Source organism: Nyctibius grandis, chromosome 18 (genome assembly GCF_013368605.1).
Source record: "Nyctibius grandis isolate bNycGra1 chromosome 18, bNycGra1.pri, whole genome shotgun sequence".
Classification (NCBI taxonomy): domain Eukaryota; kingdom Metazoa; phylum Chordata; class Aves; order Nyctibiiformes; family Nyctibiidae; genus Nyctibius; species Nyctibius grandis.
Window position 1 is genome coordinate 11,429,124 of NC_090675.1, and position 25,958 is coordinate 11,455,081.

The window sequence follows — 25,958 nt, forward strand, 5'->3', positions numbered from 1 at the left end:
TTTTGCAAGGTGGTGAACAAGTGAGATGAGTCTACGGCTCCCGTCTTTGCAGTCTATAGCTCCTGTCTTTGCGTGCGTTTCTAATCCAGGTCTGCCCACAACTAGAGCATTTTGAAATCAGCTAGCACGTGTGCAGGGATGTGAAACGAGGAGCCAGGTCCCTCTCCTGCCCTGTGCGGAGATGGGAAAGCCAAGTGCAATTTAAGCAGTGTCAGCATCGCGTTGGCAGCTCACAGGGCGTGCTGTGTGGAGAGAGATCCACGCACACAGCACCACCGAGACCTGCGGGGCCACACGGAAGTGAACCAGGATCAGTCCCCACACGGCACCCGAACTCCCTCTGTCCCCAGCAGCCCCTGGGCGCTGCGCTCTGGCAGCCAGGCGGGTGTCCGGTCTGACGCTACTGACCCGCGCTCCTCAGCACGGGAAGCAAACGAGGGTCCTCATAACCGCGTCCCATTTTGGCTCCAAGAAACAAATTCCCACAGGTTTGGTTTAAATAGGCAAAGACTATGGGGTGCTTCAAAACCACACGCAGTTACAAGCGTGCAGCCTACTCCCACTTAAACGCAGATGCTTTAAGAATAATTATAAGCTGACCGACCTCCGTGTGAACCAGCAGCAGAAAGGGGTCTGTATGTGGAGAGAAGACAGCAGAGCAGGCAGTCCTAAGGACGCCGAGCAAACTGCCTTTCAGCTCTCACATTTATAAATAATTTACTTCCATTCACCTGTGCCCAGAATAACAATTTGCTGCCTGCAATCTCCGCGCCAGTGCCGGCAGGCTGCTGGGGACTCGCTTTCCCGGGACCCCCCGGACCCGGTGGGAAGGGGTCTGGGTCTCCCGAGGAGCGGCTCAGTGGGACCTGCCCCTAGTGGGAAGAGGCACCGAGGAACAAACACGCGCATCCGTTCAGCTGATCGCGTTAGGGCTTCACGCCGCTGCTGCCGCCACTCAGCTATCTGCCTCTGCAGCCACCCGTGCGCTGAGACAAACACACAGAGAGTCTGGGGGTAGGTCTGGAAACGTCGTCGCTGCGGAAGGCTGCAGAGCCCTCCCGCGAAGCAGACGTAAAGGAGAGGCTGTCTCCCCAAACAGGGGGAGCGTTATGAAAGCCGAGCGTGCCGGCGGCGGCTGAGGATCCTGGCAGCGCGGCGCCGGGGCTGCGTCCATCCTGCCCGTTGGCGCAGGAGGCCACGGAGCGTCCCTGTGCCGCCAGCCCCCGCTGACCGCAGGGACCCGGCGAGGGACCGCGCTGGCAGCGGGGAGCAGCACCCCGAGCGGGGCCGCGCGGTGCCTCGCTCCCTTCCGATATAAACAGCCGGGGGGACCCCAGCGCCGCGCAGACGGCGGCGGAGCACGGAGGGTGCTGGGGAGGATCAGGGCTCTGCGCGCTGGAGGTGGGAGGCAGGAGCAGGATTAGTGGGGAAGGGCAGAGGGAGCAGGATTTATCAGCTTTTCAGATATGCATTACAGCTTCTTATAATATTTCACTGGATTGCCTAGGACTTTGCCTGGCTACAACAGGAGTTCCTCAGTCATAAAAGAAAGGTGAGTTTTTTTCCTCTTTTTCTTATACAGTTGCATTATCTGCTTCTGCAAGCTGTTTGTCAGCCGGCCTTGACACAAGTAATAACCGGACAACTTTTTGCAGATGCTGAGGTATTAACATTCATTGCAGTCTGAATGGCTGTTTGATTTATTATATTTATCCGGGGCATCTAAGCACACGAAGCTTAGCTGCATTATTTATAAAGACTGCAGTTTGCTCTCAAGATGCCCTTCTTTGAGCATCCACAAAACATTATTCTTGAAAAGTAGGCATGGATAATGCGAGCGTGCGTTTGTGTCACATAGCCTGGTGAGGCAGGCTGGAATGCCTGGCTTCTCTAAACAGTTTCTGAAGCATCGTTGTTCTAAATAAACAGCCTCTAACAATTCTTAGTAGGTGGATGTTGCAGGAATTTGAATGTTGAGGGGTTTACGAAAGACACTTTTAAAATACCTATGATTTAGTTACAGATCTGCATGTTGTTTTAGTTCCAGTAGATTTCCTTGCACACAGGAAAAGATCTCTAGCTACTATGCGCTGAGGCAAAAATCAATATATGGTACATTTTTTTACAACAATCTCTTGCAAAACTTCAGCCTATAGCCACAGAACCATATCAGCTTCTTTGGAAATTGCAGATAAAGCATCGTTTGCTGGGTGCTTGAGTTCTTAATATCAAAGGAATGTGCATTATGCATGAATGGCTTATTATCGATCAAAATACTTTCTAGGTTCAAGAATACTGTTGGCTGACAGGTCGCGGTTTATCAGTGAATGGTGACAGCAGATTGTACGTTACCTTTTGAGTACACGTCCCTCTGAGTACAGAATGCATACACACACATATATATGTCTGTCTGTGTATACATATCAAATGTAGGTATGCATATGCCGACATCTTTTCCATACTGGCATGGAATCAGTCCTTCTGATTACTGCTGTCACTGAGCTAGGTAAAAAGTACTGGATTAAGGGAAAGAACACCGTATCGCCACGGTATGCCGTCCGCTACAAGCTGTCACTGGAACACTTTCCAAGTCAGCACTCCCTCTCACAACAAGCCTGCCTGGGCCAGCTGCCTCCCGCAGGCTCTTTGCATCCCTCACCACAGGCTGCTGCAGCCACCACCGAAATTACGGCCCAGATTTACACCTACCCATGCTGGAAACTTGGTCTCAGAAAAGTGGAACGTCTAATGAAAGAGCTGCTGTGACCAAATGTGCACAAGTTAGCGCCGACTCTCCAGCCTCAGGCTGCAGCTCTGTTCGTGACATTGCCTTTCACTTCCAAAGCTGAATTATCTGTCAGCTGTAGAACACCTCCCATATTGTATACAGGGGATATCACGTATATTTTTAACTTGTGTATTTTCAGCCTGATTTGACTAGTTTATGGACTATATAGTTTCTCTCCATCTTCCTGCTATCTCTGCATAAAGATTTTTTTTCTGCTTTATTTACCACAGTTCATCATTATTTAACAGTTTTAACACAGTATCAGCATCAAAGATAACTTTACGATCTGATTGCATCTTGTAGCAAGCGCACTTTCAACGCAGCGTGGGAAGGGAGGACGGGTGAGGGAGGAAATGGTAAACCTGCTAGAAAGCCCTCTCAAGCTGCAATGTTTGCCACTACGGCACGTGGAGAAGTTGTGGTGCGTCTACCTCATTTCTAGTTTGTTGACAGACCTTCGGTTGTGCTTAAAGTAACACTCCGAGCAGCACTGTGTCAGGAAGGAGCTGCTCAGGAGCGGGGCATGCGCGTAGCATCCTCTAGCAAGTAAAACTTTATAAGTTGGAAGAAGTGCTTATTGCTCCTGCAAGCCCAGACAGCACGGGCAGATCTTTGGGTAGGGAAGCTGGCATGACACATCGGCGCTGCAGTGGTCAGGACAGGCTGAAGGTCCCTGCACCTCTGTCTCCTTGGGCACCTCATTACTTCACCAAAAATCCCCAGATGACAAGCTTCATTTTGACGGGAAAGGGGTGGAAGAGTTAGTTTCTAGAAATATTTAAAAGCCAAATTATTCTCTAAATCAAACAGTTGGAGGTGGTTTGGGAAGAGATGGGGAAGAAACCCTTCTACTATATTTAAATACAAACCCTCAGCAAGTTCTGCAGCAGCAGCACTGAATGACGTGGCGCGTTTCACACGCGGGCTGATGCAGGATGCGCACGTGCAAAGCACGGGCACTAACCCATCCTCAGCCTCGTGTGCCTGAGCCAGGCATCCTGGGTGCGAACACAGGAGAAAAGCAACTCCAGTTTCCCATTTGCAGGAAGGGCAGGGATGAGAAAATGAGAGCAACAGAACCAGCGCGAGCCGCGGCGGCTGCGGGAGCCTCGAGGCACGTCGCCGTGCGAGGCCTGAGCCGCGCCAGGGCTGGCTCCTGGCCCTGCCCGTGCCGCACAGCTCACTGCCGGGACGGCAGCTGCGGCTGCCCCAGGGTGGGCTAGTGGAAGAGCGCAGGGGCAATGCCAGCCCAGGGCCAGAGCTGGAGGGTGTTTCTGCCTCTCCACCTGAGGCCACGTGCCCTGGGAAGGCCAAGTTGTTGGGTTCTGGATGGTCTTGCTTGAGCATTGCGTTGTAACTGCCAGAAGGGCCAACAACCGGGTTATGTTCCACAGACCTCATCTCCCACAAAAGTACATGTTTACGTTAGTGAAGGAAAGGAATATTATAGTAACTCTTCATCGAAACCTTCCTCTCTTTTTGGTGAAAGAATAACCTAGGAAAGGCGACGGATTTACGAAATCACCTCTTTTTCTTTCCTTTGCATAAATTCCTAAATTACATTGTTAAGTCAGTGAGACGATTCCACGTGACGCTTTTTTAAGGAGCTAGAAAAAGTAACAATGGACCTGAGCCAAAATCCATCAGCATCAGCCTGTATCTCGAGCTGAGCGGATTTTGGCTTAAGACAGTAGAGTGCCAGGATGTTTCTTCTAAGCTTTACTTTTAGCATGTGCTGCTTTCCACACAAATGTGATCCACAGTTCCATTTTTCTCTCTCATGCCACGATTTGGAAACTGGGATAATGTGAAATTTCTGTTGATTCCACCCGAGGTATGAGGAAGAGCTCAGACAGCTCTACCTTTGTAATCTCTTTTCAACTCCTCTCTCAAAACTCAAGAGGCGGCTCTGGCCACGTGTGAAAGTTTGGCTGCGAGAAGCACTCGCTGTCGGCCGTCTCGGGACCGACACTGGCAGATACTCAGGGTTACTCAGGGTGGTTTTAGCTGCAGGAATAAAGGGAACTGCAAATATTTGACAGGATCCCAACATTAAATTTGTGACTTCTCAAGAGCTTTTCTTCCTTCTTGCATTCACGCAGTATGATGTTGGCCTTGACTTTCCAAACAGCCTCAAGAAAATGGCAGCGTGTATCCAAAAGAAACGCTGCGAGCCAGAATCCTTCAGCCTCGTCCTAACCGACTACGTTTGTCCTCAAAGAAAGCTGACAAAAGAGAGGAGAAATGTGGAAGAGGGATGGATTTTTCTAAAAATAGTGTTCGTGACTCCAATTCCCTTCAGTTTACAATAGGAAACATAGTCTTGCTTCCGTGCCAAGAACTCTGAATTTGCAAAATCCTGCTGGTCTTTAGACAAGATCAACTATTGATGAGCTGCAGCCGTCAATGCAGTAGTTCTGCATTGAGCAACCTATTAAGGGACCGGCAGGTCTGGGGCTGTTCTTTGGTGTCTTCAGCCTTTACCGGTTTTCATAGCATCACTGAAAGTATTCAGTCTTCCCTTTAAAGTTCTGCAACTACTGCTTTAGCTAGGAGAGTAGAATTGCCAAGAACTTTACAATTTTCCTTCTATTTCTCTTTACAAATATATTACTGCAGCTGCCCAGTGTGACATCTTCTGTCACACTTTGTGAGATCATTTTGGAAGCAAGGTACTGACCTGCTTTTCCTTATAGCAACTTTGCAACGGCACTTATAAACCTGGTATTATATATGTAATGAAAGAAAAATAAGGATTAAAAACAAACCAGCACTTTAAATGGGAAATGCCTCAGGTCTGGTGCTTAGTCCGGTCGGCGCACTCCGAGACGCAGCGTGCTGAGTACACAATCTGTGCTCTGGCATTTCTCAACGCTGCGCATAACCTCGCAGCATCGCAAAGACACCGAGGGAGGAGAACATTTCCAGAGCGGTCTGAAACGAGCAGCACATGGACAACTCCCTCCTCCGCCTCCTTCCAAACAGAGCCCCCGACAGTCATGTCAGCGGGGCAGGTGTTCCCCTACCTGGCAACCACACGGCTTTATGAAATATCGATAGAGCTCTACAGAGATACAACATCCTTGTTGAGGACTCCCCAGCACGGGGCACTGGTCTGAAACCTGGCTACAGCCAGCAAATCCACTGGCGACCAAGTCAGGCCAGACTTACAGGAACCCTTCTTTTAAGATGTTGGCTTTCCCACAGACAGTGAGACGAGTGGCAGCACTGCCCAGCTTAGGAAACAGATCGGAACAGATTTGTATTTTGAGATTCTGGGATTTCAGGTGGGATGGATTTTTCAGCTCTGCATTGAGTCCTGCTGGTATATATACAGGTATTACAGAAAAGAAACTCGAACTATTTTTTCTAATGACATTTCCAGACCAAAAACTTCAGGCACAAACAGCTAAAAGTGCTGTTCAAACAACTGAATGGTTATCTGACTTCTGAACAGTTAAAAATTCACCTGCCACTAGTAAAGTGAATAAATTCATATTTTATGAACTAAGATCACTCAATGCTTTTCTGAACCCCACCAAATTCTTGCCCTCAATAACCAGACAATTATCCATTTCATAAAAACATCGCCACCAGATGCGCCACCTTTTTAGCGGTGCGGGGGACCCTTTCCTTGCTGAAGGCACAGCACCCAGCAGATCCTCTGTACCACCACTCACCAACTCCAAAGCTGGTCCCTGCCAGTGCTAATTGTTTTCCTTTTTTTTAAGGCAGCATTAACCCTTTCATTGTTCCCCTCACCTGGAGGTCTTCTCTGCTGTTTAACAGTTCTCACTGCTCATCTCAGAGCCCTTTCCATTACTGTTTTATGATTTTACTAAGTCAACTCTCAATTAATGTGGTCCTAAAACCCCTTTGGCAGCGAGAACTGATAAACAGGAACAGAAGACTACTTTTCTTCCATTTCACTTCATTCATTTGAAGTGAATCATGTATGAAAAAGACAAATGATACATTTTCTATTACCAGATACTAGTTCATATCCTCCTTACTCTTTCCTTTTTAATATCACCATCAAAAGCGATGCACTTCAATTCTTTTAGGCATACTTTGATGATATTGCAATATGCAGTTTATGGAAAAATCAAATGACATTATTTTATGTCAGCAGCACTCTCTGCTATTTCCCCACTAAAAAGCAACATTTAATTTTTGAGTTGCACATTTGCAGCAGTTGCTGTGGGCGGAGAGTCTGCTTATTTATTTGGTTGGTTTCTACTACAATGTACTGTCATGGCAACTGTACTGAGGGCGAATGCATCTGGACGTAATTTATATATGTCATATTGACTGCAGTAAAATTGCCTTGTACCATTTAAAGTTTTTCAACCACTGGGCAAGGGCAAAGTTAGCCTTTTGAGACCCAGAAGCAGCTTCTCCTTAGTAACTAAACAAACAAACTAGGCAGAGCAACAGGAGCAATGCCAAATGTTTCTCGGTGTTTGGATGCGGAGCTTGCTGCCCACCTACACCAGGTCCGACGCCCTGGGCAGTTGCCCTGGTTCTGCTGACGCACGGCAGGCTCCTCACCCTGCTCACGTGGGAGGCAGCCACGGGGCCCCGCACCGGCATTGCTGGGCAGGCGGTGGCCAGACCCATCTCCACGGCACCAGGAGGCATTGCCACGTGCTGCCCAGAAAGCAGCAGATCCTCTCGTCGTGGGGATGACGCAGCTTCCTGCTGCTCCGCTTCCCATCACTGCAAACACGGAGAAACTCACCCAAAACCCGCTGAAATCACGCAGTGGCGTTAAAAGGGACTAAATAGGGCCACTGATGCAGTTTCAAGCACAACATGCCTGACCTCCATGACACGGCCTCGACGGTCCTTCTCCTGCCAAGCTGCCACTCTCAGCATCGCTGACTAGCAATGCCTAAAGGTTCCCAGCTGCCACAGCACCGCCTTCCCCATGCAAACCTCTTGGACACGCTTTGGCTCGAAGCATTTCTTGATATTGCAACTTGATCACTGTGTGAGTAAACCAAAAGAGCTACGAAACCCTGAATCACAGTTGGACAAAGATGACTGCAAGTCTGATAAATTTATCTACCGTTATCTCGCTGCTAGGGGGAAAAAAAAAATCTAAAACCTTTTGAATACCTGTGTGATCGCAGCCGTCATCATCTCAGCAATGAGGCTTTGCAGCAGCATTTTCCTAAGAAGGGCCACCCCTCTGCACCCTCAAACAGTGCGCTGCCTGCTCAGCCACCCCGGCGTGCGGCTGCCTCCTCCGCTGGCCCAGCCTTACCTCCAAGTGCCGCGTGCTGTGAGGAGCACGGTAATTTCCCAGTCAGAATCTCAAATGGCTAATACACGCACACATCCTTCTTTTAGATTAGACAGCCTCTTTTGGGAATAGTTCAAGTTTCCAGTAGCCCCATGTTAGGAACAACTAGTGAATCAAATCACACCTCTGCTGATAGACAGTATTTCTTCAGATAATTAGCGCAGTAACAATCTGCAGTATCTAATTATGGCTAATTTCTTGTTCATCTGTCTAGGTACTTCTGACCCTTTTACTGTAATTCTTGAGCACTCACAACGTTGATCAGAGATTTTCAATAATTTAACTTTCAGGGTCAGCTCTTCAGCTGGTGTAAATCAATGCATTTTCTTTGGCTTTGGAGCTGATCAGAAGGGAGTTGTGTTAACTTTTACAGTGAAGAAAGCGTTCTTAATTTACTACAGCATGCTACAGCCTCGCAGCCCTCGGCACCTGCTCGCTCTCTCCAGCTCACTGCCTGCTAACAGACCCACACGTACTGGTGGGAAGAGAGCACTAAGTCCTTGTCAGACCGAGCTCTTGGAGAAAGCGTAGAGAGAAACACATAGAATATTTTTGGATATTCCTCAGCCCTATACAATTGAGACCAGCATACATGAACTTTAACAAAAAAATCAAAAAAGGCATCTAAATCGGGTCCTCAAGACCACCCGACTTGTAAGATTACAAGACAGGGACTCCTGCCTTGTGCCAACCCTGTTTAGCAGTCGAGGCTCAAAGGTCACACAAAAGGAATTCAGGCTCAACTGACAAAGGGTTCAGCTGAGCTTTAACATATTTTTGGCCTAGAAGTTTTTGGGCTTTGTTTTTGATAGAAAGAAGTTGCACAACTAAATGAAAAAGGGAATGGGTGGAGACTTAATCGGTAGCATCTATTTAAGAAAGAGGCATAAGTGAATATCCACAATTATCCACAGATACTGAAACAAGAAACACAGTGAACGGATGTTTCTTTGCCACGACTGTGGATTTCAAGAGTGTGCCCCAAATGCAAGTTAAGCAAAAGCCATAATATTTTCTTTTCTGGAAAACACTGCATCTTTTCTCAACACTTGCCTGGCTCCACAGAGAAGTGATTGACTGGGAAAACAGGAACTTATGGGGAGATGCCAGCTTTTATTTGCTGCAGGAGGTTAAAGGTTCCCTAGAGCACAAAGGAGCTCTTCTTGCCCAGACAATCCCATCACGGTATACATCAGCACAACTAAAGCCTGCAAAGCTCAGAAGCAGTCAAGAGATATCTGGTGAAAGTTGGAATGAATTTTCTTCAAACATCCACTAGTTTTTATCCATGCGCATCCACACATCAATACTTGGCAACAGAAATCTACTAAAAAAATAGTAGGCTCTCTGGTTTCTTTTAAAGCAACATGCACAGCAACTCACACAGCCCTGTGTGCAAGTCAGAATCCTCAAATATTCTTCCAGCATAAAGCCTGACTTTACTGTGTTGCAAAGAGTAATAATTATTATCTTATCTATTGTGAGTTGATGAATTTCTTTTTTTTCCCCACACCCCCACACTGCTCTTTCCTTCTGATCTGCATTTGTAGCTTAGCTACAGCTTAGCTGAAAGGAAGGAATTTGATAATACCTTCCTAAAAAGATGCCTATACTGGGGCTGCCTGTTCCAGCCAGCGACAAAGAATGGAGATGTCAGCTATTGACAAAAGAAAATAAAGAACTTTTTTCCCAAACATTCCAAGAGAAATAACCTCATCATAAAGGTATTTCTTGTGCATTCCAAGTTAAAAGAAAGAAAAAAAAAAAAAGTAAGGCTGAAGATCTGAAACTAGCTTCTGCTTAATCAATCATTCTCATTGGATTATAGTTTTTAAAGTGCATAATTATAAACAACAGATGGAGAAACGCTCAGCTAAAAAAAAAAAAAAAGGGGTGGGTGGGGGAAAGTCACCCTGACGATGGGTATGTTCTATCTGGATGTGAACCAACCTGCCTCTCTCGGTGTTTCAGGTTTCGGCACCGGCTGTCGGCAGCTGGGCGATGGCACCACGGCGGGCGCGCACGGAGCCCCGGGGCCAGCCGGGCGCCTGAGGCCGGCGGTGCCCGCAGGGCGGTCCACGGAGAGGGCCCTTCGCTGGGAGAGGGCACCGGAGGGATGGGCTGAGCTCACGGGAGGAACCAGCGCCGGCCAGGCGGAGATTCGGGGCCCGTCGGGAGGCGCGGAGGGCCCGGTTTCAGGAAGGGCATGGCCAAAGCTTTCTTCAGGCTACAGAAGTTTCTCCGTCGGACCCAGTTCCTGCTCCTCTTCCTCACAGCAGCTTACCTGATGGCCGGCAGCCTCCTGCTGCTCCAGCGGACCCGCCTGGTTATCCAGCAAGGTTCGCGTGGGACCTCTGCTAACCAGGCGCTGCCGGTGCTGGACGGGGAGGCCGCAGTCGGGATCATGGACCCCAGGACACTGCAAAGCCCCCGCCCCGGTCCCAGGCTGCTCGTGGGCACGGAGGTGATGCAGAAGCTGGCCCCGGACCAGTGGCACGGCCCGCGGTGGCTTATGTCCCGCAACTCGGGGCTCAGGCAGTTGAGAAGAAGGTGGTTCCACAGGTTCATCAGCGACCAGGAGCCCGCGCAGACAGCAGGATTTAAAGCGACGAAGCACACTGCTGAACACAAAGGTAAGGGACATACCCCTGCCCCGCCTTCTGGCACGCACATAAGCTGCACGTCCTCCTAGGACTGTCCCAGGCAGACTGGCGAGCACCATAGCGTCCCTGCAGAAACACCTTCCTCCTTCTCATCACCACTTTCGAACTGGTTCTTCAGCATACGCAGAGGCCTAAGTACGATCCTGATGTCCCTGGTCGTGCTGAGCTGTAACTTCCTCCAAAAATGTATTTTTATTGATTGAACGGAAGCCCAGACAGTGAAATACACTTCCCTAATTTAAATTATTTTCTCTTCAAGCAGGCAGAGATGAACACTGTGTAATTGATTTTCTTTCTCAGAACAGGGAACACTTTAAAAGTGGGGTTTATTAAATTAACTATCCAAAACCACACAATACCTTAAGTCTAGAAGTGCCTTCTTGCTGCTACAGCTTTCTAGCATATACCAAATCACAGAATCACAAAGAATCACAGACTGGTTCAGGGTTGGGAGGCACCTCTGGAGATCACCCAGTCCAACCCCCTGCCCAAGCAGGGTCACCCAGAGCACGTTGCACAGGGTCGCGTCCAGGCGGGTTTTGAGAATCTCCAGAGAAGGAGACTCCCCCCCTCCCCGGGCAGCTGGTCCGCCTGGGCCTCCCGACTCGGGCTCTTTGGCCTCACACACCGAGGTTTCTGCTGCTACTGGTTTGAATCAAAGTACCCAAATCAAAAGTCTCCAGTAAAATGCAGAACATCTTTATTGCAGGTGTGACTCCCATCTCGTTAAGGGTGTGCTGTGGGTATATATTCACAGCTTGTGAATTTTCTAATTGCATGTTTGCAAATTACCCACATGCAGGTCTTTGAACCTACTGTTGTGTATCTAATATTTAAATGTTTGATTTGTTATTCCTAGCTCCAAAATCTGTCAGAGTGGTTTGAACTTTCTTTTTCTTGTGGATTATGTTATTGTTAATATAATGCTTTTTCGTTTCATTTTTTATCATATATACTCTTCCTGTCCACAGCTCATGTTATTTAATTTTCCTGTGTTATCACCTCAATGCTGCTACTTCTAAAATCAAATTTCCTTTTTTCCTTCACATTATAATGATAAAATGTACTTATACACACACAAGTCCTGTATAATAGTGGGACTCTACATCATCCTTCCAATCGTATATTAAAAAATGGGCTGGATTTTTATAGTATTTTGTTCATGACAACAAAAAAGAGGCTTAACATAGGATGCAGTCTAAGAGAAATATTTATCTTTCATATGCTAAGTAAAGCAAGACATATTTGAAGAGATTCATTTGCACTGGAGAAGAGATAGTTCAATGTGATAGTAGACAGTGCTGCCTAGTTAAGACTGAAGTTATCGTTCCACTAGAGCTTTAATATAACTCTATGTACCCAAAGAAAACCGATTTTCTTAATATTTATCTTGCACCATCTCATTGTCAACTAGAGATTTTCAAGAAAACGTGGGAGAAATCCAACAAGATTTCCCCAGGTTTATACCGTTTTGAAGGCTGCCTTCTCCTTTACACCGGAGGGAGTCGAGCAGGCGGCAGCCGCCCGCGGGAACCGCGGCTCCGGGGCAGCCGCAGACCCTGCAAAAGCAGACCTGCGTCAGGGAACCGGGCAAGGGAAAAGTCTCGTTTCCCTTCTCTCCATTTCCATCGGGCACTTGGGCTGCCCCTTCAATGGCACCTACGAGCGCTGGGTACCAGCGGGAGGTCGGCAGAGCAGGCAGGACCCCAGACGGGTCGTGACTTGATCGGACACCGCCCTGCTCGCAGCTTACGGCACCGGGTCGCCACCGCAGGTCCTTTCCCCTCTCCCCCGTCCCCATCCCCTGGGTGTTGCCTAACTCTGGTCTTGCACGCACACAGGCACCTACGTGGGATGCTTCAGCGACGATTCCAGGGAGAGGACACTGAAGGGAGCTGTGTTCTATGACTTAAGGAAAATGACAGTGTCTCACTGTCAGGAAGCTTGTGCTGAGAGGTGAGTGGTATTTTTTCACTGCAAGAGGAACCGAATTTGAAATGGGAGAAGCATGCATGCGTTAAACGTACAGTACCTGTGAAAACTGTGATTATCTCATACCTTCAAGCAGATCTGCCTTGCTTGAAGTTGATTATTTCACTGCTGCCTATTCTCTTTATTATAGCATGGCTACTTAAAATATATTTTCTGTTGTCCTGCTCAAAAATTACTGTTTTGTTGGACAGTCTTTGTTAGACGTGGTCCTGGGCAGACTCTGGCCACCACCGCTCCCTCCTATCGCCTGTGGCTCGAGGTGGCCGCGCTGGTCCCCGTGGCCGCGGTGTCTCTGGAGCAGGGCGGCAGAAGCGCGCGCGGCACACGGGGCCGGGCTCCTGCCTCCGTTAGGTGTAAGCTCAGGAACAGACGGGGTGCCTGCACCGACCGGGCCTGGTTTTGTTCCCCACAGGGCTTACGCCTACGCGGGGCTGGCGTACGGAGCAGAGTGCTACTGCGGGAACAAGCTCCCCGCGGCCGCCTCGAAGCCGGAGGAGTGCAACAGCGAGTGCAAGGGGGAGAAGGGCTCCGTCTGCGGGGGCGTGAACCGGCTCTCTGTCTACCGGGTGGAGGAGCTGCGGGCAGGAGCGAGGCGACGTAAGTGGGCGCGCGGCCGGAGAGAGGAGACCACCGTCCCCATGGGAGGAGACGCCACGGCCGGGCTGAGCGCGTGGGCTGTCCCCGCTGCTCGTCTCGCTCCGTTTGCTACCAGGGTTTGAAACAGCAAAGGACGAAGGTGCCCGCGGGGCACGGTGTCCGTCTGCTGCTGGTCCAGTCCCTGGCTCCCTCCCCGAAATGGCACGCGGCTCATGGCCTCGGCGCGGCGTGCCCAGCCCCGCTGCCCCAGGGCTGCCGCATCGGAGGGCAGCTCACCAGGGAAGAAACAAAACACAGTGCAGAGCAACTGCAACGGCAGCAGAATTTCAGCTGCAAAACTACCCCCCCTTCTGCATCCATTGCAGAGGGACAAACCCACGTGTGTTTAAGAAACAGCCCCGGAAGCGGGTGCCTTATAATGGAAGGGCAGAAAAGCACTCGTATCAATGCCACCCTAAGCTCAGAAATGATCCTAAACAAAATAAGTACTATGTGGCTGCAGCAGGAGAATAAGTAGAGGCCAGAGAGAGAGGCACAGCAATCTCTTTCCTAAGAGAGAGAAATGAGACCACAGAGTTTTGCTCTTCCAAAGACTTCTGCTCTAGCAGCAGTTGGGATTTCTGCTTCATCTTTAGATGACAACACTTACTCTACCTGTCATTCCATTAGCTACCATGGGATATACAATAGCTAAACCTTTGGGCCAACACAAAGCACATAAAAATATCTAAACAGCTGAGCAGTCTTTACTGTTGGCAAGCTCAGAAGACCTTACAGATGTTATTTACTGAGAAGAAGCACCAAGACCTCAGGTTGTGCCAGTATTGATGGTACTTCAGTTCTTCTTAAAGACAAGTCAAGGTTTGTACAATGATCCACCCAGCTACATATAAATTATACATCAAAGGTACATAGACCTAAATTGCTAGTGTCAGGCTGACAGGCACGTTGGCAGGTTTCCCAGGACATGCATCACTGTTTAAATCTTCAGCATAAAATATATATACATATGTCAGAGGAAAAGGCGGCATTTATTTCTTTCTTTGGTATTAATGAATTAGTCATCAAATTAGTCTAGCCTGGAGCTAGATTTGTATTTTGTTTGCCCTTAGTAATACCTGGTATTTGACTGTTTGAAGAATCCCACTGACACAAGCTAGCTGAGGGGCCAACAGAAGTATTAATCACGATGAACAAGCGTATTGGAAAGTAACTCTGAAACTGTAACGGCGTCCGTGATTTATGCTGTGCAATACAGAGAACAGACCTCGCATAAGGCTTCTACTTATGCAGAGCAGATCCAGTGGCATCTCCACTTGAACCTTCCTGACATGGGGTTTGCTGGCCAAAGATAAGCATTGCTTGTAGTAACTGGTTTGAACAGTTATCAGAACAATATTTGAGCAGCTTCTCCTCAGATGGCTCTTGGCTCATGCTGGAGGATCTGGGCCCTCCTGCCAGCAAATTCACACAGAACCAAAATGTTCCTTCAGCGCTGCACTGCACCTCTTCTGCCACCCAACATACTTCTCACATCAGTTCTGGTGAGCATTGCTTAAGGCAGCCACTGGGTGCTGACCAGGACTGAGAAGACCCAAATTCATTCCTAAATCCACCTTTCTCCCTGTTGAGTCACGCTAGGCCAACTCTGTCAACAGAGCATTAGTACAGAGCGATGAAGTAAAGGCATTTTCCACCGTTGTAAAGGCCACAAAATCCTAAGAATTACAGAAGTGCCATACAGCACGCGGACTTTTTGCTTTTCTAACCAGCCACACGATGTCCCTTCCCTCATTACCACTAGTTCATCTGTGCAAATGCACGGCCCCTCCCGGGGTACTGAGCTTCCCTGGCAGCTTTGGGTTTTCGTTTGGTTCTGTCAGGGGACATTTCTCTCTTAAGAAGGAGGGAAAACTGTATTGCTGCTTGTAACAAGTATTTGAGACAAATCCTGACTTCAACCACGGTGATGCAAAAAATGGAGCAATTCTGCCAAGCTCTGTGGCATTTATAGAGAAGCAGGCGAGATCAGAGGCTGATGCTGAAGACTTGAAGAAAGCTGTGCTCCCTGAACTGCTCACAAAAGCCTAGTTTGGATTTCGAAGGCTGCCGCGAACCCCCTTGGCCTGAGCAGAAAGGAGGGGGAAGAGCAGAGGGATAGCTCAGCAGCTGAGCAGGAAGGTGGGTCCCTGGGGGGGCTTCAGGATTCATTTGAATCCCTTTCCTTTCCTGGTGCAGATCATGGGAAGCTTTGTAGATTTTTATCGGAGCTTTTAAGTCTTTCAGGGGAAAGCATGTCTTCAAAAGGAACCTGGGACTTGCGAACAATAGCAATGCCCTCCACTGGTGGAATTTAATTTAAACTCTTTGCTGCAGCCCTGCTTTCAGTGGTTTGTACAAAGCTAAAGGCATGGGCACCTTTCAACACCACAGGATTTGCAACACATCTTTCTAGTGTATATCACGGTTTCTCTTATTTCTCCAGCATTTGGAATATAAAATTTATTTTATTATTTTTAGCTTCTGAACCTAATATTGTTCTTTGTGAAAGAGGCAGGATACTATGGACATTGTTTTCTCAAGAGAAACCTATTTCATATCCCTGCAGGGAGGAATGTTATCTATCGAGGATGTTTTAGAGCTCCAGAAAATTTAACAGACACCTTTCCAGCCTCTTTGATACAGCCCAATTTGACGGTGGAGATGTGCTCTGAATTTTGCTCCAAGAAAGTAAGAACAATTCTCATTTCACATCCTTTCTTCTTTTTTTGTTATTTTAAATTTTAATCTGCTAAGGGAATAGCAGAGATTAGTGCCTTAGAGCTTTGAATTTGTAAATGAGTTTCTAAAGGACAAAACTCATCAGAGTAAATACCCAGTGATACATCTGGTCCAACCGCTCTCTCGAGTGGGGATGGCGGGAGGGAAAGCCACCAGAGTGATGCCACTAAACATGATGCACGGAAAAGCCATTCTGAGTGAGTGCCCTTTTGGTCTCAGGCTCCTTGACAGCGTAGCAGCAGGCATTGCCATAGCGAACAAGAGGAGCTAATGCTGAGGTATCTACACACAAGTTTTACACCAGTGTGTAACTGTGTTGGCTAGGAACATGATACAATGTTAAATATAAAAAGAAAAAAAGCTGCTCTTGGTCTGAAGCATCACCTTCACTCACCCTCCACACCTACCACAGAGGAAGACCATGGATGTAAGAACTGAAGGAGTTTGACTCTGATGGACTCGTGTATCCTCCCGGGAGGGAACGCTGGGCCCAGGGCACCCTCTGCTTTAGTGGCTCTTGCTGCGGTTGGTTCCCTTCCCTCCCTCCCCACTCCGATGGGGCTTCGTTTTTTGTCCAGAGGAGGGTTCACTGCGTGGTCAGGTTTAGCCTGCAGCCACATTCAGCCTCGCACACTAAACTGAGCATTCAATTACTTTGTCTTTTAGCATCACAAAATTGATTAAAACTATTAAAGCATGAACAACAGATCTTCTTAATTACTAGGTAGAGTGGGAAAGCTTTTCCTAGTCAACATATCCTCTACACCAGCTCATCAGTGTTTTAAGAATGCGTCACGGAATTAACGCTGTGCAGTGAGCTGCAGTGAATCACCCACATACCCTGTATGTGGTACAAACACGCATACCAACACACTCTCACGTCCTCTATGCATGTAAATGCTCAGTAAAGCAGGACTTCGTGAGCAATTCTTTCCAAGCTCTACCATTAATCTGTTGTTTAATGATGGAAAAAAATCTTGATCTTTCTGTCAGTTTACCCACATGTAACATCGTTTCATTAATATTTACTGATTAAGTCAATTAATTATTGCTTCTCTATCTGGGAGAATGGTATGAAATATCTGGAGAAGTTGTTTTCAGATGTGCTCAAACATGACGTCAATCTTTCTAAGCACAGTCATGCCATTCTGGTTTTGGGAGATTACTTTTCTAAATAAGTGGGTTTTCAGAAGTATAGTTCCTTCAAGGTTTTCTGGCCATGCAGCCAAAAAGTAGAAGCATCTGAAATTACTGGTAACTCAGAAGGATTGGAAAAAAGACCACAACGAAACTGTACCACATTAGCGTGACATTCGAACAGGACTAGGGCAGAGGAGGAAGCCGTCCATCTCTGCAGACCAGCTAGTGTCTTTCCAGAGTCAGAGTCAATGCATATTTGCTTGATGAAGCTTGGGTGAGAAAGCCTTAATGAGCCATCTCCGTTTGAATTTGTATTTTTAAATAGACAGTCCTTTTACAACTCAGCTGCTGTATGCAGTTATATATGACGATATGAATAAAATGTGGAAGAACACTAAGTCTTGAGGAGAGAACCCCAGTATCTCAATGCATTCAAAAGCCACGCCAGCAAGTTTGCACACTTGAACATTACCAACTCTAAGGTGCTTTTCCTTTTCTGTATAAACCAATACACAGATTATAGCAATCTTCTAATTTCAAAACCAGACCTGCTATTTTGGATTCCAGATGTAGCTACATGCCATTATTTACCCATAAACAAAAGACTCCTGGGATTTTGATCCAAATCCCATTGTAGAATTCATACAGAGTGTTTCCATAGCTTCATTTACATATCTTTTTTTAAACACAATAAACCAAAGATAAGTGGGCCAGAACCTCAACTGGCGCAGATAATCACAGCCCTGCTGACTTTATTCAGCAGCGAGAGGAGTATTTCAAATCAGGGTCACATTGGGTGTTAACAGTGCACTGAGAAATTGTGCCCCGGCCTCAACAGATCACAGTGTAAAGCAAGCCAGATTTTTTATGCAAGATCATGATTGGCTCTGTGGTATTTATTCTTTGCTCTTAGCAGATCCAGTTCAATGAAAACTTGAAGAATGACTTCTAGGTTTGTTGCCAAATGAACATGCCCATCTTTAAAAAAAAAAAAACCAAACCCAATCCATCATTTTTACTTGGGAGAGAAATTTTCTGCCACGAGTAGCCCCCCATCTCTTATCCTTTTTGGCTGATTGAGTTAGTGTAGAAGTTGGAAAAGAAAGGAATTTAGCAGAGTAATCAGAGTAGAACCAGACAAGTGTACTTTTAAGCTATTCATAATTCTTAATTCGGATACAATCTAATAAAAAAAAAAATCAGTGATTGAATCATCACATCGTCTGTGCTGCTATTGGAGAACGATTGCTTTCCTTACAGCACTTAAACTGCCTGTTGAGGCTTCATCTCACACATCGTTACGTAAATAGTCCCACTGTCATCAGCCCTCACTGAGTTACAGCTCGCAGGATGGACACCTGAGCCCGTCAATGCACACACTAAAGCTCAATCCTGAAAAATGCTTATGCACAGACCCGCAGCTTTCCCTGGAGACACACCTGCGTTTAGCTGAAGTGAAGCACCGCAGATTGCGTGCGCTGAGCCTGAGGACTAGTCCTGCACTTACAAGTTACATGGCTGCTTAAAGCCGTAACCACAGCTTGGGGCGTACGTCAATACAGAGGTGAGCGAAGTGGATGGCTTGTAGGTTCGATTAAATACTGACGGGAAGTCAAGACTGAACACGTTATTTGCACTCACTCTATGCACCGCACCAAGCGGACAGGCAGCCCGATCCCAGCGCTCTGCACGGCGCTGGGGATGCCGGTGCCATCCCCAGAACTATTGTCATGCTTCTTCCGACACGCGTGCTGCCCTCCCCGAAACCCTGAACCTTTCACCTGTGAAGCCCGCTCCCGTTTCTGCCCTTCCTCAACCGCTCGCTGCCCGGGCAGCGGGAAGGCTGCAGGGGCGAGGGCCACCCTGCACCACCGCGGAGGGCTGCGGGACAGCACCGGGTCGGCCAGCGCTCTGCAGACGCAGGAGTACAGAGAAGCGTTTGCTCAGGCCTCTTCACAAAGCCTCCAGCCTTCCAGAAAGGTCAATCGCTTGCAAGTGCCACTGGGCATGAGGTACAAGGTACATTCTTATTCTAGGGCTGTGTTTGAGGGCCGGGACGCTTACTAATTTCTCAAACGGAGAAACACTGCTTTCTTGTAAAGGGAAAATTTCTGTTTGCAGGCAGAAACAGAACTATTTTGCCCTTGGATCAAATCTGTAAATAGTTTTTGACAGCGTCATATCTCATTCGCTAAGCAAACGTTGGCTGTTTGGGCGCAGATGGCACATGTGCTGTATTTGACTCCTTATCAGAGGATGAGCACGTGGGGAAGAGCAAGAGATAAGCTGCTCGGCAGTCCTGTCACGCACTCCCAGGCTCCAAAAGACTTCTAAAAGGCAGAAAACGTTGATATGGAATAGGCGGAATTGCGCGCTCTGCGCTCACATAACCCCCGACCTTGCTCCAGCCCCGCTGTGCCCAGCCCGGCCCTGCACGCCCGTGCACCCCGCGGTGCCGCTTTCCTCTGGTTGCACGTTTTACACGCTGCTGAGATACCTGTCATTCGCAGCAGCCGCTCTGGATTTCATACGAAGTTTCCCTGCCTAGAAGCAAGATCACATACACCAAGAAGTGCCGGCGCCTGCAGACGGAGCCCAGGCGCCCGCCGAGCTGACCCTGCGCGCGGGCAGGCAGAGCCACGCGCGTTCCCCTCGGCCGTGTCTGGGGCAGCCCCACGCTCGCCATCAGCGCAGTCCCCCTGGACAGATGTGCCAAAAATTCCTCGGTATCACATTTCTAAGTAGTTTTTTCAAAAAAATACACAGTAGCTCTCAAACCCCGTATGCACATGCATTTTTTGCAAACTGTGAAGAAGTCACACTAAGACACGTACTTTAATGGCTTGACTTTTTTCTTTCTGTTTTTAAACACGATGCAGCAGTTAGTAGGTCTAAATTTCCTTCTTCCCTTTAATTCTTAAACTACAGGCAAGTTTCCTCTACACAAATTCTGGTAAAATCAACTGAATACAGCAAACCTTTCAACAGCTGTCTCCCCAGTTTGGGGCAATATAAATGTAAGTTTAAAAGATGATCCAATTCAAAATGCTCATTTTGGAGGCAATTAAGAACAACCTTCTCTACACTGATGTTCTGCAGGTTGAATTGCATACTAGGTGCTGCAGGAATAGTATAAAATCATTTTTTATGAGTAATGAAAAAAACAGAATATTGTGAACTTAAGCTTTACGAGGTGTGTATCTGAAAACCACTTTTTAAGCAATTGCAATACGAAAGACAGCAGCAGTATAAGCAGCATGAGCTTTACAATGCGATATCAAACACTGCTTTGATCTTGACAGCGGCCTTGTGAAGATTTATTTGTCTTTGCATAGCAGCAGCGTTCCCCGCAGGCTGTCCATGCCGTGGCATTTACGCACTGATCTATTTTCTCTCTGCCGCAGGAGTTTCCCTTGGCCGTCATCCGAGGGCGGGAGTGCCACTGCGGCTACCCCACGGGGCGCTTCTCGCTGCGCGACGGCGCCGACGGGCTGCTCTGCAGCGGGACGCACGACGCCAGCGGTGCCGCCCGGGGAAGGTACTGCCTGGTCTATCAGACACCGGTGCAAGGTAGGAGCTCCAGCCTCCTCGTGCCAGGGCCAGACCCAGCACTGCTGGAAACAGCCCCTGCGCACCCGCCGCGGGGCGTAAAAGGGACCTCGCTTACAGCGGCCTTAGCCACAACGGCTGGTATCGCAGTACAGGCAGGAATTTAGGAAACAGCCCTTATGCAAACCATTTAGGTGGTACTGGCAACTTTATCCGTGCAGTGATTTGCACTGAGCTCAGTGAAACCTCCCACAAACTTAAAATTAAATTAAGTGCTTTTCTGGATTGGTGCTGGGCTTTTTTTTTTTCCCCCAAAATCCTTTTTTTCCCCCCTCCATCCCCCAGTTCAGAGGTAGACTGCAGACACCAGCACATGAAAAGATCATGCAAGAACACTTGTTCTCATGAAACTGCTAGTACTTCCCACCTCTGTGTAGATCAGTAGTAGCAGACGACAGCCTCCTCTGGACTGTGCTGGCACTTTCCAGCCATGGCTTCCACCAGAGGCTGCTCTGAAGAATGAAGAGAGTAATTTCTAATTTATTCCCTGGCTTCATTTTGAATCATCACAGAGGGTCAAGTTTGGTTCTCATCCTACCCTTGCTTTTATGGGCACGCTAAGAAATAAGGTTAGGATTTACAAAAGCACATACGGAAACCAGGTGTTTAGCCCCCATGGGAGATTAACACGACGCGGGCTCATCACTGCCTTGGGCCCTCGGGAGAGGAATGACAGCCTGGAGCTTTACCGAACGCCAGCTCCTTTCGGCACGAGGGGTTTCTCCTGCCTTGTAGAACTCGCAGTTTCCAGGTGTAACGGCACATGCAGGGTTTCACTGAAGAGCCAACCTGCCAGGCACACAGCCGTTAACAAACGGGCATCAAGGGGCTCTCATCACAACTTGCTGGCAAGTACAATGGTTTGCCACAGCTCTATCACGGAAGTGTTCCCTAACACAAAACCAGGAAAAACCTCTTCTGAGGATAATCTCTTGGGCCTCTTATGGCTGAATTAATTTTGGCAAGTAGCTGACTCACAACTGGACTCAAATTGATATCCTGTATTCGTAAGGGACAGAAAAAAGAAGCAATAAACCCTGTAATCAAGAGCTGTCGGTGGAATTATTAAAAAGCCACAATGCTAACACTGATGTGTCTTCTGTACCCGCAGACACCCGCTGCACGGACAGGAAATTCTTAGCCACTAAATCCAAAGCGTTTGTTGCTTTGTCGAGCTTTCCTGGGGCTGGGAACACGTGGGCTCGCCACTTGATAGAGCACGCCACAGGATACTACACGGGAAGCTATTACTTCGATGGAGCTCTCTACAACAAAGGTACCGTGCCCTCAGGGTCGGGGCACACACAGCCCTTCCGAGGCGCAGAGCTTTACTGACTCGCTCTGCCATCCTTCTGCTTGGAGCCGGCGAAGGCTGTCACTGCCAGCGCGTTCGGTAAAATGTAAACGCGTGCCGGGCAGGAGCAGTCTCACGTGGGGCAGGCAGCAGCGGGGACTGCTCCAGCAGCGTGCCGAGCCTGGCAGGCCGCTGCTTTCACACCCGGCAGCCAGGCGCTCGGTCTGCAGGATTCGCCCGTCGCCTGCGCTGGTGCTGCTGTGCCCACGCACACGCAGCTCCCACCTAAAAGGCTGGTCCAAAAGACCAGTTGACTAAAAAAAAAGCCAACTAAACGCTGAGGGTAAGACTCATCAGTAACACAAGGGTTATTTAAGTGTTACTAACCCTTCTGGGAGGACAGTATCCTGAGAGGGCACAATATTTAGCAAGTGCCAAGCGTGGGCCCTGTGAAAAACAGCCCTTTTGCAGCAAGGTGCCATCAAAGCTCTCCCGAGCGGAGGAAAGCCTGGCTCCCGGCACACGCCCCGCTCAGCGGCTGGGCTCCGGCCAGGGACGGGGTGGAGAAGCGCACAAGAAGACGGTTCCCAACCAAATAAAGTCAGTAAGCCTTGCAGGTCGGTGGCAGGCCAGGAACAAAATTCAGCCGTGGTCCCAGGTGATGGGTTTAACTGATTCCTGCTTTCTCAACAGTTTTACACCACTGCAGGGAATGATTTAGAGTGTGGAAAGGCACAGACACATAATCAAGTGAAAAAGCCAACCATCCTGTCTTGTAAAACAGGTTTCAAAGGTGAAAAAGACCACTGGAGAAGCAGAAGGACCATCTGTGTGAAAACACATGAAAGCGGCAAGACGGAGATCGAAATGTTTGACTCCGCGATCCTGTTGATAAGGAACCCGTACAAGTCGCTGATGGCGGAGTTCAACAGGAAATACGCCGGGCACCTGGGCTACGCCACCGACCGCAACTGGAAGAGCAAAGGTAACGGCCGGCGGCGCGGGCTGCGGCGCGAAACCCGTCTCCTTGGCACGCGGGGAAGGGGTGACGCGCTGGGACCCGGGTGAACACTGCAGACGGGTTCAGCGGGACCCGAGCCCCCCCGCAGCCGCGATCAGTCCCGGCAGCACCCAGCCCTGCGCGCTGGGAGCGGCCGTGGTCCCCCCGCCGCGGCGAGGAGGGCGGCGCGGCACCGACGCTGCGCCCGGGGCACGCAGCCACGCTGCTGCCGTCGTGCCGGTTAGCAGAGAGAGCACGTCCGGGTACAACACCCCTGGCACAGCCCGTTTGCCAGGCTATGCGAGGGGAAGAGAATTCGCCCCTGCAGCATGTAATAACCGTGAGAAATCTCATTTCAGCTCTGGAGGACTCAATGGAGCATGACATTTCCTGAAGCAAATTTTACAGCGCTGCACAGGTGCTACTGCACTGCAGATAAATAAGGATAATGGCAGTAAGGGGACGAGATTCAGTGTTCCCTGAACGCATGAAAAGGCTTCAGGAAATGCCTGCCACGCTTCACGCACCTCGCTGGCAAGCCGAGTGGTGTGACTGCAATTTCCCCACCGAATCCGCTGCTGCATTCAGACTGCGGCAGAGAGGAGGCTCAGCTCACGCATGTTTTAGGCACCACAGCTGCGGCTCGGCAAACCGCACAGCACGGGGACGGGGAAGCGTCCTCTGTCACAGTACATTTCTTTCCCAAGTTCATGTATCAGCTTTCATCAGTCACAACTCAAGGCCGATTCATCAAAAAACAGACAAAATAGCCCTTAGAAAAAAGTCCAGAGGGAATGGCCTTCCTCTACTGCAAACTACAAATTGTTACGTTTCAGCCACAAATGCTCTTTGCGCAGCCCAAAAGCTTTAGCTGGGACTATCTTGACCCTCAGAAAATTATTATCACAGACAGCAAACAGAGATTGAGGTGTAATTAATGCCCAAGGCAAAGGTGGGAAAATAATTCAGTAAATTTTGTCCCAGTGACCCTGGCAGGTGACCTTAAATCCCTCCCATGTGCCAGGAACAGAAGAATCTTCCCTATTAATCCTGTTTCCTTATCCACTCACCCCATAAGCAGGCTGGTAACCATGCAGAAAAGTATGTTATTCAGATTTGGGAGTCAGGAGCACCTTGGGCTGCAGCCAAGATCAATGTCTTGATGCTGCATTTACATAATAAAAAAGTTAATATATTACTATATAATTATTATATATTATTTGTTTACATATATATTAAAAAATAAACCTGTCTCTTTCTCAGTTTACATTTGAAATGGAGGTAAAAGGGTAGGAAAACCATAGAAGTAAAAGAATCTGCTTGAAGTTACATGGCAAAGTGTTGCTTAAGCCACCACCGGAGCAGGACCCGCTCCCTCCCCTGCTCACACCCCTCCACGGGCTTTCAGCCAAACTCTTCCCTGGGACGTTTCATCCTCCCCCAGCCCCTGCACAGCGCACCCGCCCAGCGCACCCGCCCAGCGCACCCGCCGCGGGGCTGCACAGAGAGCTCAGCTCCTACAAACAAGGCACAGGAAAGATGCCAGGTTGCAGCTCTGGCCGCTGCTGTGCCCTGGCCCTCCCTGGGGCTGCCTCGGTGGCTCCCAGCCCCGGGAAGGGCCATGAAGCCCGTGCGGTCCAGGGGCCTGGGGGCAGAGGGTTCAGCATCACCTGTCTCTGTGCCAGAAGCTGCAAAGCCGAGCTGCTGCACCCCAGCCGTATCAGCCCGTGCCCAGCAACACCAGTCTCGTTGCACAGGGTAACGTTTGGAAACCACTGGAACGCAGCATGGCTAACGTTGTCTCATTTTCCCGGTTCTCCGGTCCTCTAGAGTGGCCCGATTTTGTGACCAGCTACGCTGCCTGGTGGGCCTCCCACGTGCTGGACTGGCTGAAGTACGGGAAGCGCCTGCTCGTCGTCCACTACGAGGACCTGAAGCGGAGCCTCATCCCCAAGCTGAAGGAAATGGTGGAGTTCCTGAACATGACAGTGACCGAGGACCGACTGCTCTGCGTCGAGAACAACCGGGATGGGAATTTCAAGCGGTCTGGTGCTAAGCAAAAGGATTTTGAGCCATTCACCCAGGAAATGAAAGATCTTATCAACAGATACATCCTGACAGTGGACGAAGCCCTGAGGGAAAGAAACTTCACAGGGCTGCCCAGAGAGTATGTGCCAAGATGATAGCCTGGTAGCACTCAGCTGTGTCTAAAAATAAAATAATTTTTTCTATTAAAAAAAAAAAAAAAAGGACCAGAGCTTTATAGCAGTTAAAGCAAAGATGCTTGTGGAATCTGCTGAGCAGTGCAAATTCTTTCCACTCTTGGGTGTTCTTCAGGGCACTAAGTGTTCCAGAAGGCAAGCAACGAAGGATGGAAATTGGGTTATAAACCAGGGGAAAAAAAGCTGTTAGTGTCTCCCTGCGCGTGCCCCTCCCCGCACAAACAGCTCAGCGCTTCGCAGCGGAGCACCCCCGCTTCTGCAGAGGGCATCCTGCCTTCTCGCCCCCGCTGCCACCACAGACCTGCCACGGGCTGCTTGGGTTTTCACAGCAACTGCGTTGGAAATGGACGTACGTACAGGTTGGGGGGAGTAAGTCTTAACTCTGATCAACAATTTTCATCTGAGCATTTAAGAAAATCAGTTGCTTTCTTCTTAGTATAGCCCACTAGCTTCCTTCCCCCAGGGTTGCTGCTCAGGTCACCTGCCACAGCGGTGTCAGAGGTGCAGGGGGAGAAAAGCACGGGTGGGCGAAGGTGCCCCAGATGCCGGGCAGAGACGCTTCAG

The 25,958-nt window shown here is 48.9% G+C and overlaps 1 protein-coding gene across 1 annotated transcript; it reads left to right on the plus strand.

Annotated features, from left to right (window-relative positions):
* The first annotated feature begins 930 nt into the window (after positions 1–930).
* Positions 931–25,375, plus strand: WSCD1 (WSC domain containing 1). The gene is made up of 10 exons (XM_068415576.1): positions 931–1,014; positions 1,508–1,552; positions 10,068–10,729; positions 12,601–12,715; positions 13,164–13,348; positions 15,957–16,078; positions 20,674–20,839; positions 21,990–22,154; positions 22,957–23,157; positions 25,003–25,375. The coding sequence occupies exons 3-10, from the start codon at positions 10,303–10,305 to the stop codon at positions 25,353–25,355; spliced, it is 1,734 nt and encodes a 577-aa protein (XP_068271677.1). The 5' UTR covers positions 931–1,014; positions 1,508–1,552; positions 10,068–10,302; the 3' UTR covers positions 25,356–25,375.
* Positions 25,376–25,958: the final 583 nt, after the last annotated feature.